The 13,528-nt window shown below is 40.9% G+C and overlaps 2 protein-coding genes and 1 long non-coding RNA gene across 4 annotated transcripts in view; 1 reads left to right on the top strand and 2 right to left on the bottom strand.

Annotated features, from left to right (window-relative positions):
* LOC147917459 (uncharacterized) overlaps positions 1–13,528 on the top strand; it is a 57,955-nt gene that overhangs the window by 12,290 nt on the left and 32,137 nt on the right. For both annotated transcript variants that reach the window (XR_015549936.1, XR_015549938.1), the window contains exon 2: positions 10,261–10,347. This is a non-coding gene — a long non-coding RNA (uncharacterized LOC147917459). The remainder of the gene's footprint in view (positions 1–10,260; positions 10,348–13,528) is intronic.
* On the bottom strand, positions 852–1,796 carry LOC101390377 (olfactory receptor 6E1-like). The gene has a single exon (XM_004421259.3). The coding sequence runs from the start codon at positions 1,779–1,781 to the stop codon at positions 852–854; it is 930 nt and encodes a 309-aa protein (XP_004421316.3). The 5' UTR covers positions 1,782–1,796.
* On the bottom strand, positions 10,691–11,644 carry LOC101390626 (olfactory receptor 6E1-like). The gene is given in 3 exon segments (XM_087423912.1): positions 10,691–10,931; positions 10,933–11,232; positions 11,234–11,644. Coding segments are annotated over 3 exon segments (936 nt in total). The 5' UTR covers positions 11,630–11,644; the 3' UTR covers position 10,691.

Raw genomic sequence — 13,528 nt, forward strand, 5'->3', positions numbered from 1 at the left:
AAGTGTTAGTCCCAATCTCTTTGACAGGCAGGCTTCTATGTTAGTTAGTCGATAGTATTGGCATCATGTATTGAATTGACTTTCTTTTTTTACTGATTAGAAAGTCTACTTTAATCATCTATTAGATTCTTATCTGTACTGCATTATCTTCCCAGACTATCCACCCAGTTCCTTTGTTCTATTTATTAGTTCTTGACTTAAATTTTTTTTTTTTTGAGGAAGACTGGCCCTGTGCTAACATCTGGTCCCATCTTCCTCCACTTTATATGGGACGATGCCACAGCATGGCTTGACAAACGGTGTGTTGGAGCGCGCCGGGATCTGAACCCGCGAACCCTGGGCCGCCACAGCGGAGCACGCACACTTAACCGCTTGTGCCACTGCACCGGCCCCTCGACTTAATGTTTTAATATCTGATACTTTTTATTTTTTGTTTAACGTGTCTTGGCGAGTCTGCCTGATTAATTTTTTATACATATAATATTTCTAAAGTCTACCATAAACATATTCTTGTTGAGGATATTTTTATAAATTTTGAAAGGTTCCAGTGAAGAAGGTATGCTAAATTTATTATTATAACTTAAAAATGAGTCAAGATTAAGGAACTCAGATATAGGCTAGGGTCAGAAACATTAAGACATACCAGTCATAGTAGAGGTCTACTGAGTTTTCTGCATTCTCTGACAAGACTTCATGAGCCAATAATGATACACGTAAGAAACCACTGTAGGTTAGAGCACAAGCTAAAACACTCTAGGACTGGATATTTCATGGATATCAGGACAGGAGCTGCGTTTGCAGAGGTTCAGGCAAGAAGGCAACTTTCCCCCTCTCTCAGGGCTAGCTCATCGTTACGAGAGGAGCTTGCTCATTTGCTCCCTAAACACCTGCTTCACCTGTTTGTTCCTCAGGGTGTAGATGAAGGGGTTGAGCATCGGGGTTGCCATGGTGCTGAGCAAGGCCACCAGTTTGTTCCTGTCCTCCCGCTGGTCACCTTTGCCTGACCGGAAATACATAAAAATGCAGCTGCCATAGAAGATAGAAATAACAATGATGTGAGAGGAACAGGTTGAGAAGGCTTTCTGCCTCTCCTTGGCTGAAGGGATGCACAGAATGGTGTGGAGGATGTGGCTGTAGCAGGTGGCTGTCACCAACAGAGTGCCTAGTAAGCTGAAATTGGCCTCAATAAAATCCAGCAGCTCTATCAGACTTGTGTCTGCACATATGAGTTCCAGGAGTGGAAAGTTGTCACAGAAGAAATGATTAATGACATTGGGGCCACAGAACGGCTGCTGAAATGTGATGAGACTTGGAACGATGATGAGAAGGAATCCTGTCATCCATGAAGAAAGAACTAGCTGGACACAGACCCTTTTGCTCATGATGGTGGCATAATGCAAGGGTTTACATATGGCCACATACCTGTCAAAGGACATCACTGCCAGGAGGAGGAACTCTGTGGTGCCCAGTAAAAAATAGAGGAAAAACTGGAGGAAGCAACCTGCTAGGGAGATGGTCTTGTGTCCCGTCAGGATGTTGGTCAGCATCTTGGGGAAGATGACCGAGGTGAACCAGATCTCCAGGACAGCAAAGTTGCGGAGGAAGTAGTACATGGGGGTGTGGAGGCGCCTGTCCATGAGGGTGATGATCACGATGAGGAGATTCCCCAGCAGAGTGAGGAGGTAGGTGAGGAGGAGCCCCAGGAAGATGAGCATTTGCAGCTCACAGGCATCTGAGAGCCCCAGCAGGACAAACTCGGTGACAGTGGTGTGGTTCCCCATGGCTCCTCTGACCTGTGCTGGGGACGGCCAATCAGAGGTGTACAGCATCAGGAGTCATGATGTTCTGGGGATCTGAGGACACTTGGAACTGAAAGAAAGATGAGTGAATGTGGCATTTTGAGCTGAAGGAATTCTTTTTTTTCTTTGACCTACTAGTCCCTTTCTTTCCCTCTTCAGTCTGGTTGTCCAGATCCCTTACTGAGTTAGCATCAGGTCACATAATTTGACCCAGTTTAAGTCAATATTCTGGGATTCTTTGGGAAATGTTTTGCCTTTACCAAATCTTTTTCCACATCTCTTTGTTTCTGTTAGGAAACTGTATTAAATCCCTTTCATTCTTTTCCGTTAGATCACATGACATCTTTTCCCATATTTGTCCAAATGTTGTAAGGGGTCTCCGAAGTCCATTAAAATATCTCCCCGTGTTGGGGCTGGCCTGGTGGCGTAGTGGTTAAGTTTGTGTGCTCTGCTTCTCTGACCCAGGGTTCACGGGTTCAGATCCCAGGCATGGACCTACGCACCGCCTATCAAGCCATGCTGTGGCAGGCGTCCCACATGTAAAGTGGAGAAAGATGGGCACAGATGTTAGCCCAGGGCCCAATTCCTCAGCAAAAAGAGTAGGATTGGCGATGGATGTTAGCTCAGGACTAATCTTCGTCAGCAAAAAAAAAAAAAAACCCAAAATTTCCCTCTGCAAATCCTGTATCCAATGGATCAATGCTTTTATTGAAAGCATTGATGGAATATTTACTCTTGAGCTTGTTACAGAAGGCATTTAAATTACAGAGACTGTGGTTGCACCTGAGCTCCAACATTTGCTAACTTTTCTGGGGCTGGTTCTCTAAACTTCACCAAAACTCTGCTTTCTCTTTGGGAATAATAACAGTAACTATGTAAAAAGTTCTCCTAGAACTTAAATGCATAATACAACACTTAGCACATGGCTGGCCACAGAGCAAGCAGTCACATAATGTTAGGTATTTTTATTTCTTCTGTTGTGGCTGAAACTCAAGTAGGAATATAATAAGTAGGAGCAAAATTGAAGAAAAGATACTGGGATTTAGAGCAATGTGTATTTAAAGAAAAAGTTTAAAAATATTATCAGCTCATCATGAAAAGTTTAGGAAATACAGAGAAACGGAATAAAAAGAATCACCTGTAGCCGCACAGAGACAACTTAAGATTTTAATTGATCTCTATTGTATTTTTTCTATTCTTATTTAGTGTTGATTGGTTTATATAGCCATGTTCACATGTTATGTATTTTCCCACATGTTACTATAACAAATTTTTGTCATGTTAATGCAAACTTTTTTTCACTTGTCAAAAGATTCTTGCTGTAATAAAGTGATTTTGCATTTATAAACTTTTTGTTAATATATTTTTTGGCTGATATTTTTGGAGGAATGCTTGTGTTATGAAATTGATATATAGAGGGGGAAGAGAGCGTGCATTTGTAGATTAGGTATCATGCTTAATACTTTGAGAGAATCTCCTCTGTAATAATAATAAAAATAATGATAAATCTGATATTCAGCATTGTTCATTGTTTCAATTTCCATTTTTTTTTTTTTGTGTGTGAGGAAGCTTAGCCCTGAGCTAACCTCTGTTGCCAATCCTCCTCTTTTTTGCTGAGGAAGTCAGGTCCTGAGCTAACATCCATGCCCATCTTCCTCTACTTTATATGGGATGCCGCCATAGCATGTCTTGAAAAGCTGTGGCTTGACCAGTGGTGCATTGGTCCCTGCTGGGATCCGAACCTGCAAACCCCAGGCCACTGAAGCGGAGTGTGCAAACTTAACCACTGTGCCACCAGGCCGGCCTAGTTCAATTTCACTTTTAGAGAATATACCTTGTTTTAAATGATTGTTATTTGTAGATTTACATTGCTTAATATTGTCCTTAGAGATCTGGATATGGAACTAGGCAATTTTGTCACTTGCTGTTCTTTATAGAAATGACAGATTAAGGCAAGTTTCTGTAGGAAACAGCTGACTCTATCTAGACAGGAGCAGGAACTAGGAACCGTGATAAGTTTGAAATCAGAGAAACAGTAACACACTACATGTCGCTGTGTAAAACATATGGATAAGGACTAGATGAAAACATGAAAAAATGAACATCATTGCCATAAAAGGATGGGAGGATTGTAGGTGATTTTTGTTTCTTCTTTTTGTTGTTTTTATTATTGCTTATACAACACCTTAAATTTGAAATCATAAAAGAAGCCAGCACAGTGAGCCCATTGGGTTAAGAGTTAGGTAGCACATTTCGGGAGAGACAAAGGGAAAACAAATGGCTGTCCATGAAAATGGTGAGAGAAAGCCTTAGAGATTCTGTGATGCATCAGCTGGACGTGAGTCAGAACATTGGGAATGTTGAATAAAATCAAAGAAGTCAGCTGTGCCATAGCCTGCCACTGGACACATGAAAACAGATGACAGGCTTCTAGGCAGAGTTTCCAGAGGAATCAGATTCTCCTTCCCCCATTCCAGAAATTGCACCAATGCGAGTTACCTCACTAGCTTCTAGGTGAAGTGCTCGCTTGTCTTCAAGGCAGTTATGATGGAGACTCCGGTTTTCACAGGAAGCTCCTGGCTCTGCAAGGTTGCTGGAAGACTACACTTCTTGGGGTACTCACCAGAGATTCAAAATGAAGGAATCTCCAGAGCTGTAACATGGTCTGCAGGTCACGGACATACGCAGGTCCTTGTCGACTTTTTCTGTGTGCATCACCAAACCACCATGTTTTCCACCAAGCAGTCTCCCTTCAGAAATGCTCCCTGACTCTGTTGTCACCGACACATCCCCAGATCTCCTCAGAAATGAGCTATCTCTGGATGTTCCCCAGAATTCCTGGGTTCACCAGTTTCTCAGGAAGCTCTATTTCTCCTGCTCCACCACAGTGTCACTGCTGGACCGGTTTCCTGAGGAAATGGATGTAGAAACCTAATTAGTTATTCTTCCATCCCTCCTATACTAAGGCGGAGACAGACATCAATTGATGCAGATTCATATGACTCATCTTTAGTTGGGCTTAAGAGGCTTCTGGTAAACAGTACCTGCCCTTCCAGGGACCTGGTGCCCATAGAGGATTCCGGGGTAAACTATTCACGGCAGACTCCTTGTCTCTGTGTAGCTGGCATCAGGCCTGGTCAGCTTGGGGTTCTGTTTGGTGTCCACGGAAACTGAGAGATACACAAGCGTACACAGCTCAAACTTAACCAATCTAGAGATTCTGATTCTTCTCTTGCTGGGTGGAGCTGTGCTTCCCCTGAGACTCATTATCATCAGTGGTAAAAGGAACCTGGGAAGGACCCTTACCTCTTACTTTCTTCAGCTTTGGGATTGAAAGTTTACTTCCGAGAAGAAGCTCAGAAACTTCTAATGAAGTTTAATTGTAACAAAAAAAGCATAGTTATTAAAACATTCAACAATTTTTTTGTGTGTGAGGAAGATTAGCCCTCAACTAGCATCTGCTGCCAATCCTCCTCTTTTTGCTCAGGAATATTGGCCCTGAGGTAACATCCGTGCCCATCTTCCTCTATTTTATATGTGGGATGCCTGCCACAGCATGGCTTGATGAGTGGTGTGTATGTCTGTGCACAGGATCCGAACCTGCGATCCCTGGGCCGCTGAAGCAGAGCGCGTGAACTTAGCCACTATACCACTGGGCTGACCCCCTGCATTCAACAAATTTTTGTTGAGTGTTTATTGTATAAGTGCTGCTGTAGATGCCAGAGATACACAGGCATTCTTATGGGGAAGACAGACATTAAACAATCACACAAATAATGAATTACTATTGTATCTAATGTTCTGAAGGAGAGCTCACAGTAGATCTTGAACCAGACTGAAGGATAAGGGAAGCTGTTCCTGATGGAGTTATATAAATTTATGAAGCATGAGGTGGAGTGTGAAGAACCTTTAATTAATTAATTATTCTTTCCATACGTGTTTATTGAGCATCTACTATGTGCTAGGTGCTGCAGTATGCCTGTGAGTCGTGAAGGAAACAGACATGGTCCCTGGTCTCCATGGAACTTATTCTCCATTGGGGGAATCTTCGTAAGAGGACCTTGGGGCAGTCCCCATCTTGGTCGTTGGCCCATTCAAGCCAAAACTACTTTGTAATCCTACTTTCTTTCTTTGGTCACCAAACCATTTCCTAGACCAGATAAAACTGGCTGATATAACGTGACTGCAGTAAGTGGTATGATTTTAGGAGCCAGTGATGTATTTGATAAGGCAAATGAGTGACTGGCCTTCAACTCTCTGTGTTAAATGGATTAGCGAGTTAATTTGACTAGGGTGCCCCTCCTCTGAGAGTCTGGCTATCCTTGATGTGGTAGGATGGCTAGAGTTGGCAACCCACTCCTTAAACACCTGGTCATCTTGTATGAACTATTTGTGTTGTCACCTTAGACCTGGTAAGAGTCATGACTACACCAATGACCTATAAGAAGGAGGCCCAGATAGCTGGACAGCTGAAGGTGAGGAGTGTACATGACACATACTGGTTTCTGGGATCTGCTTATAGAAATTATATTCCTTCTCTGGCCAGACAAGAAAGGGCTCTGCAGCTCTCAGGTAGGAATCACCCACCCATGGGCCCCTGTCAGGCATTGTGAGAATTTTTTGGTGAGGAAGATTGGCCCTGAGCTAACATCTGTTACCAATCTTCCTCTTTTTGCTTGAGGAAGATTGTTCCTGAGGTAACGTCTGTGCCAGTATTCTTCTATTTTGTATATGGGATGCCACCACAGCATGGCTTGATGTGCGGTGTGTAGGTCCGTGCCCAGGATCTGAAGCGGAGCGTGAGAACTTAACCACTATGGCACCGGGCCGGCCCTGCATCATGAGGATTTAAACTTCCACTCCCCTGTGGGACTAAGAATCCTTCCTTTTCTTCCCCACTGGGTCTTGAGAGAGTCAAGGAGGACGTAAAACTTGCTCATGGTTTTATCCTTCTATGTAAATCATTGTTTCTGGGTTAACAGCCCCTCATCTAAAAGAAAAAGAACCTGAGGTGGAAAATTAGTCTTTTTGTCATGCTCAAACTCAGGAAGAGGAACAAGCATGAATAAATATGTCATAACAAGACATTATGAGGGAAATGAAGGCACGGTACTGCATGTTTCAGAAAACCAGGTGAGATCTACCTTAGATGGATGGCTAAGAAAGGCACATGTGAGGAAGCGTTATTGCAGCTCAGACTTGAAGGCAGAGTAGGAGTTATCAAGGTGACTGGTTGGGGGAGTTCCAGGCAAAGAGAAGAACACCAGCTCTGCCACAAAATGGCAACTTAGAGGTAGCAGAGCAATGGCTAAGAGAAGACAAGGCAGGAAAGTACAGACAGCAGAATCCAGTGTGACAACTGTAAGTGGGTTCAGTGGTGGTTCCCACATGGAAAGACCTGGCCTTTCTTTGTTTGACCCTTCCCTTGAAGTTCTGGGACAATCCTGGCTGTGGGCAGGGACATTTTTGAAAGAGGTGAGTGGACATAGGATCTCCTTTAATTATGTTTTTTTCCTCCAATCATTTTATCTCTTCAAAACCTAACAGGTTTTGCCTGTGCAACATCTGTAACATATTTTTACTGTTGCATAGCCATGGGTACTACCCAGTGTCATAGCCACATTACCTTCATTTGAAGTATTTCTGTTATCTTTGTATTTTCATTTTTTATTATGGAAATTTCAAACACGTACAAAAGTAGACAAATTGTATGATGAATCTCCACGCAGTCATCACCTAACTTCAACAATAGCCAAGTCATGACCTTTCACTTTTCACCTAGACCACCACCCCTTTTTCCCTTTCCCATATTATTGTGAAGCAAATGCCAGACATCATAATCATTTCATCTGCCAATATTTCAGTAAGAATTAAAATAATAGTGCACTTTAAAATGTAAATATAATACCATTACTACCTTAAAAAATTAAAAATACTTCACAAATCATCAAAAGAGTTGTTATTTTAATTTGAATTGTCCTGGCTATTAAGAAGGTTGAATATCTTTTCACTTATTTATTGACCCTTTGAGTTTGCTTTTCTGTGAAGTGTCTATACGTATCCTTAGCTCATTTATCTATTGGGTTGTTTGTCTTTGTATATTATGGATAATAACCCTTTATTTGTAATATACATTCTCCACTCTAGCTCCTTCCTGCATGTCCACTCAAACCTGTTCATGTAGCTATTTCTTCCATGACTCTTGGATGGAATCTAGGACAGGTATGATGATTTTTTTGGTCACTCATATAATTTTGGAAGTCCTCCATTCACTATCAGTCCAAGGAATAGGGTTACTCAATTGTCCAAACCTATGTAGCTGTTAAAATTCTGAACATCATTTAAAGTTAAAATGTACTCTTTCCTCCTTCCTCTTAAGGCCTGTTTCAGGCAGGAAATCTTCAGGGAGAAAGGGTATGTGTTGTTGGCTTCATCTGTCTTAACTCTGCAAGCCCACCTCCCCCTTACCTGTGTTTTCTAACCCTGCCCTCCTCCAGGGATGTGGGGTGAGTTGGTGATGGAGAACCTAGAGGAAATGTTAGGTGGTATGGAGAAAGATGGTGGTGATGTTGGTGGTAAGAAGTGGTAGGGTTCTGTGTATATTTTGAAGGTTTAATCCACAGAATTTACTGATGGGTTGGTTGTAAGATAAAAGAGAAAAAGGGGCGTCAAAGATGACATAGTTTTGTTTTGTTTTTCATCTGGAATCTGTATTTTTCTTATTGTGGTAAAATACATATAACATAAAATTTACCATTTAATCTTTTTAAAGTGTACAGTTCAGTGGCATTAAGTACGTTCACATTGTTGTGCATTCATCACTGTTATCCATCTCCAGAACTTTTTCGTCATCCCAAACTGAAACTCTGTATCCATCAAACACTAACTCTCCATTACCACCCGCAACTCCAGTGCCTGGTAACCAACATTCTATTTTCTGTCTCCCTGATTTTGACTACTCCAGGCACCTCATGTAAGTGGAATCATACAATATTTGTCCCTTTGTGTCTGGCTTATTTCACTTAGAATAAGTCTTCTAGGTTCATCCATGTTGTAGGATTTATCAGAATTTCATTCCTTTTTAAGGCTGAATAATATTCCATTGTGTGTATATATATCACATTTTGCTTATCTATTCATTCATCTATGGATATTTGAGTTGTTTCCACCTTTTTGACTATTGTGAATAATGCTATTATGAACACGGGTATACAAATATTTGTTCGAGTTCCTGCTTTCAATTCTTTTGGGTATATACCCAGAAGTGGAATTACTGGATTACATGGTAAATCTATGTTTAATTATTTTAGGAACTGCTGTACTGTTTTCCACAGTGGCTGCATCATTTTACACGTCCCACAATGCAGAAGGGTTGTAATTTCTCCACATTCTTGTCAACATTTATTATTTTCTGTTAAAAAAATTTTTTTATAGTAGCCATCCTAATGGGTGTGAAGTGGTATCTCATTGTGGTTTTGATTTGCATTTCCCTAATGGTTAGTGACATTCTATATCTTTTCATGTGCTTATTGGCCATTTGTATAATTGTTTTGTTTGTTTTTGCTGTTGGTGACATAGTTTTTTGCATTTATGGTAGATATATAATCCCATTTTGAGATCCTTCTATTGTAATTTGTCTAATTAAGTTTTCTATTTCTTCTTAGGTTTTTGAAAATTCTCTTTTTCTAGGAAATTATCGATTTCTTCCTAGTTTTCAAATTTGTCGTTGAAGAGTTAAACATGGTGTTTTCTTACACAAATCATTTTCTACTCTGAATTATAACTATTTGTGTACTTTCTATCTTCCTAATTAGATTTTAAATTCTTCGAGGGCGTAGATTAAGCATTATCTCCCAGACCACATAGTACATTTTCTGGAACATGGTATTTGTGTAATAATTATTTTGGAGTGAGTTAATATATTAATTAATTTGGTTATTTATTTAATATGTTCATTTACCAATATGACTTTATTTTTGTCTCTATCAATAGTGGACCTGTTTATAACAAATTGCAATAGATCAAATACCATATTTATCTTTATACAAGACTTATAACGTTTTGAATATAAAATCTTCAAAAAATGCTTTTGTTGATAACCGGCATGAAATTCGACAGGTAGATAGGGAAGGTAGGATGAGAAATGGAGGAAAGGAACTAACAGTTATTGAGGACTTATTATGTGCCAGTTCCTATTTAAGGCACTTTGCACAGAACATAGAATATCTCATTTGATTTTCATTATAATCCTTTGGAATGGGCATTGTCATCCCCATTTTAGAGATGAGAAAACTGGGCTCAGAGAAGTAACACGACTAGTAGGTGGATGAGCCTTTATCAATACAAATGAGGAATTTCTATGAATTTTAATACTAAAAAAGCATAAGTAACTTATACGCAAAAAAATAAGCAATTAGCCTTAGTCATTTTTTGAGTTCTTGATGATACATTTCTTTGACAGGAGTATAAGTGTGAAATGAGGATGGTGCCAACAGAGGACTGCTCTCCTTTCCTCTAGAGAAATGGACACAAAGCAATCAATCAATCTGTAAGTATTTATTGAGTATTTATATGGTCTATGGCAATGGATTGGTGCTTGCGACTTATAGAGAATTATAGAGCTAGTCCCTGCCCTCAAAGAGCTTGTTGTATTCTGTTGGGAAGCCAGGCATCCACAGACAGAATGCACAGAAGTATCCAAATCTGATAGTTATAAAAATGCCTTGAGAGTCCAGACAGCTTCCAAGTTTTTGTTGCATTGCATAGTGACTGGCACCCTAGACACATATCATCAGAGCTATTTCAGAGTGGGAAAGGCTGATTTCTTGCAGAGGCCTGATATTCCCTTAGCTTGTCTGGGAATACTAGCTTCAGCCTCTTGGTTCCACAACTTTATAAGAAGAGCTTGCTCACCTGCTGCCTGAACACCTGCTTCACCTGTTTGTTTCTCAGGGTGTAGATGAAAGGATTGAGCATCAGGGTCACCATGGTGTTGAGCAAAGCCACCACTTTGTTTCTGTTCTTCACCTGGTCACCCTTGCCTGAGCGGATATACATGAAGATGCAGCTTCCATAGAAGAGAGACACAACAATGATGTGGGAGGAGCAGGTTGAGAAGGCTTTCTGCCTCTCAGAAAGCCTTGGCTGAGGGGATGCAGAGGATGGTGTGGAGGATGTAGCCATAACAGGTGGCTGTCACAGACAGAGTGCCCCGTAAGCTGAAGTTGGCCACAACAAAACCCAGAAGCTCTATCAGGCTTGTGTCTGCACATATGAGTTCCAGGAGTGGAAAGCTGTCACAGAAGAAATGATTAACGACATTGGGACCACAGAATGGCTGCTGAAATATGATGAGACTTAGAGTGATCATGAGAAGGAATCCTGTCATCCACGAAGAAAGAACCAGCTGGACACAGACCCTTTTGCTCATGATTGGTGGCATAATGCAAGGGATTACATATGGCCTCATACCTGTCAAAGGACATCACTGCCAGTAGGAAAAACTCTGTGGTGCCCAGGAAGAAATAGAGGAAACTTTGTAGGAAACAGCCTGGGAGGGAGATGGTCTTGTGTCCCGTCAGGATGTCGGTCAGCATCTTGGGGAAGATGACCGAGGTGAACCAGATCTCCAGGACAGCAAAGTTGTGGAGGATGTAGTAAAGGAGGGTGTGGAGGCGCCTGTCCATGAGTGTGATGACCGCGATGAGGAGATTCCCCAGCGGAGTGAGGAGGTAGGTGAGGAGGAGCCCCAGGAAGATGAGCATCTGCAGCTCACAGGCGTCTGAGAGCCCCAGCAGGACAAACTCGGTGATGGTGGTGTGGTTCCCCATGGCTCTTCTGACCTGTGCTGGGGACGGCCAATCAGAGGTGTGCAGCATCAGGAGTCGTGATGTTCTGGGGATCTGAGGACACTTGGAACTGAAAGGCAAGAAGGATGAGAGTGGCATTTTGAGCTGAAGGAGTCCTTCTTTTCTCTGAGAAGGACACACCTTCCCACCACTGACTACTCAGCATTATTTTGCAGAGCCAAATGGGGGTACCTGCTTCATGTTTGGTCTGTGTTGTGTCTACATCTTAGAGGAGGAAACGGTGATTTGCAGGGTGGCCTTAAGTAGGGCCAAAAATTATCCTTGTTTACTTTTCTTAACTAAACCTTTATCCCTGATCCTTAATGAATTCCTTTGCCCCTAACATTATAACTGCTTTTAATACCTTTTATTTTTTATCTTTACTCCCATATTGGGTCTTCTTCCATAAATAGTTCATATTCGAGGGTTGTAACCTGTTTGCTTAACTTAGCCATTCACTATACCAATCTATATCCTGGGGTAAACTGGATAAAATAGACACCCTTTGCTGTTTCAAGATTACCGGAATCTTTGATGCCTTTCACTAGTATTTGGATTAACAAAAAGGAAAAAGGAAATCTATGAGAGAAAATCACAACTCTCATAAATCAAAAAACAAGAAAAATCCAAGTAGTGGAAGCATAAATAAAAATTTCTTAGTGGGAGTTTGTTATTTAAGGTTCTTAGTCATCTGTTCCCAAATGATACTTCCAGGTGCTTCTCTCATTACATCCTCCCATGGGCTCTAGATACAATGATAGACTCCTTGTGATTTTTTGATTCTTCATCCATTTTATGCACATGTTTTATACACGTGGTATTTTTTCAGCTTGGAATCATCAGCCTTTCAAATCCTATTTATCCTTTAAGTCTCTCCTCAATAAGTGCTATCATTTCTATGAAGCCGTCTCTTCTGAATGAATGAATCTTTCTTCTGTATCCCTCTTCATTTTATTATATTTAATTTAATTTTTATTATATTTTGTAGTTGTTTTTCATTTGTTGCTCATTGAGTCAAAAATTTCTTTATTACTCTTTGTATTTTCTACAGCCCTTAGAACAAGATGTTTTAAATACTCAGCTCTAATAAACATTTATTGAACGAATGAATAATACTTCAAATGTCTGAGAGACGGATTTGGTGGTGTTTGACACACAAGAGGTTGAAGACATGTCACTTAATGTAGTATTTCCTAGAGGACAGCAACCTTGCAGAGTCTTGTGCCAAGCAGCCTTAAGTTGGTCCATCTGAAGATAGTTTGGTTTTTCTCATGAGAAGGTGGAGATGGCTTCCCACAAACATTCTCTAAAGGGAGATTCTCCATCTTTGAGACAGTCCAGAGTTTGAGCTAGCAAATAGACTGAGGTCTGGTTGGGTCTGCTAGAGTGCTCCCAGCAGCAAAAGTCCTAAAACTCTTAGCAAGATCTCTTTTTAAAAATCAGCATCCCTGAAATGCAAGTTAAAACTACATAGAGATATCACCTTACACTTGTTAGAATGGCTATCATCACCAAGACAGAAAATAACAAATGTTGGAGAGGATGTGGAGAGAAGGGAACCCTCATACACTGCTGGTGGGAGTGCAAACTGGCGCAGCTCCTACGGAAAACAGTATGGAGATCTCTCAAAAATTAAAAATCGACAAAAGAATGAACATAGACCGCTATCTTTCACCATACACAAAAATTAACTCAGAATGGATTAAAGACTTGAAGATAAGATGTGAAACCATAAAACTCCTAGAAGAAAATATAGGCAGTATACTCTTTGATTTCCGTCTTAGAAGGATCTTTTTGAATGCCATATCTACTTGGGCAAGGGAAACAAAAGAAAAAAATAAATGGGACTTCATCAGACTAAAGAGCTTCTGCAAGGCAAAG

This window comes from Ceratotherium simum, chromosome 3, assembly GCF_057802395.1.
Source record: "Ceratotherium simum simum isolate JZ-2026a chromosome 3, ASM5780239v1, whole genome shotgun sequence".
In the NCBI taxonomy this organism is placed as follows: domain Eukaryota; kingdom Metazoa; phylum Chordata; class Mammalia; order Perissodactyla; family Rhinocerotidae; genus Ceratotherium; species Ceratotherium simum.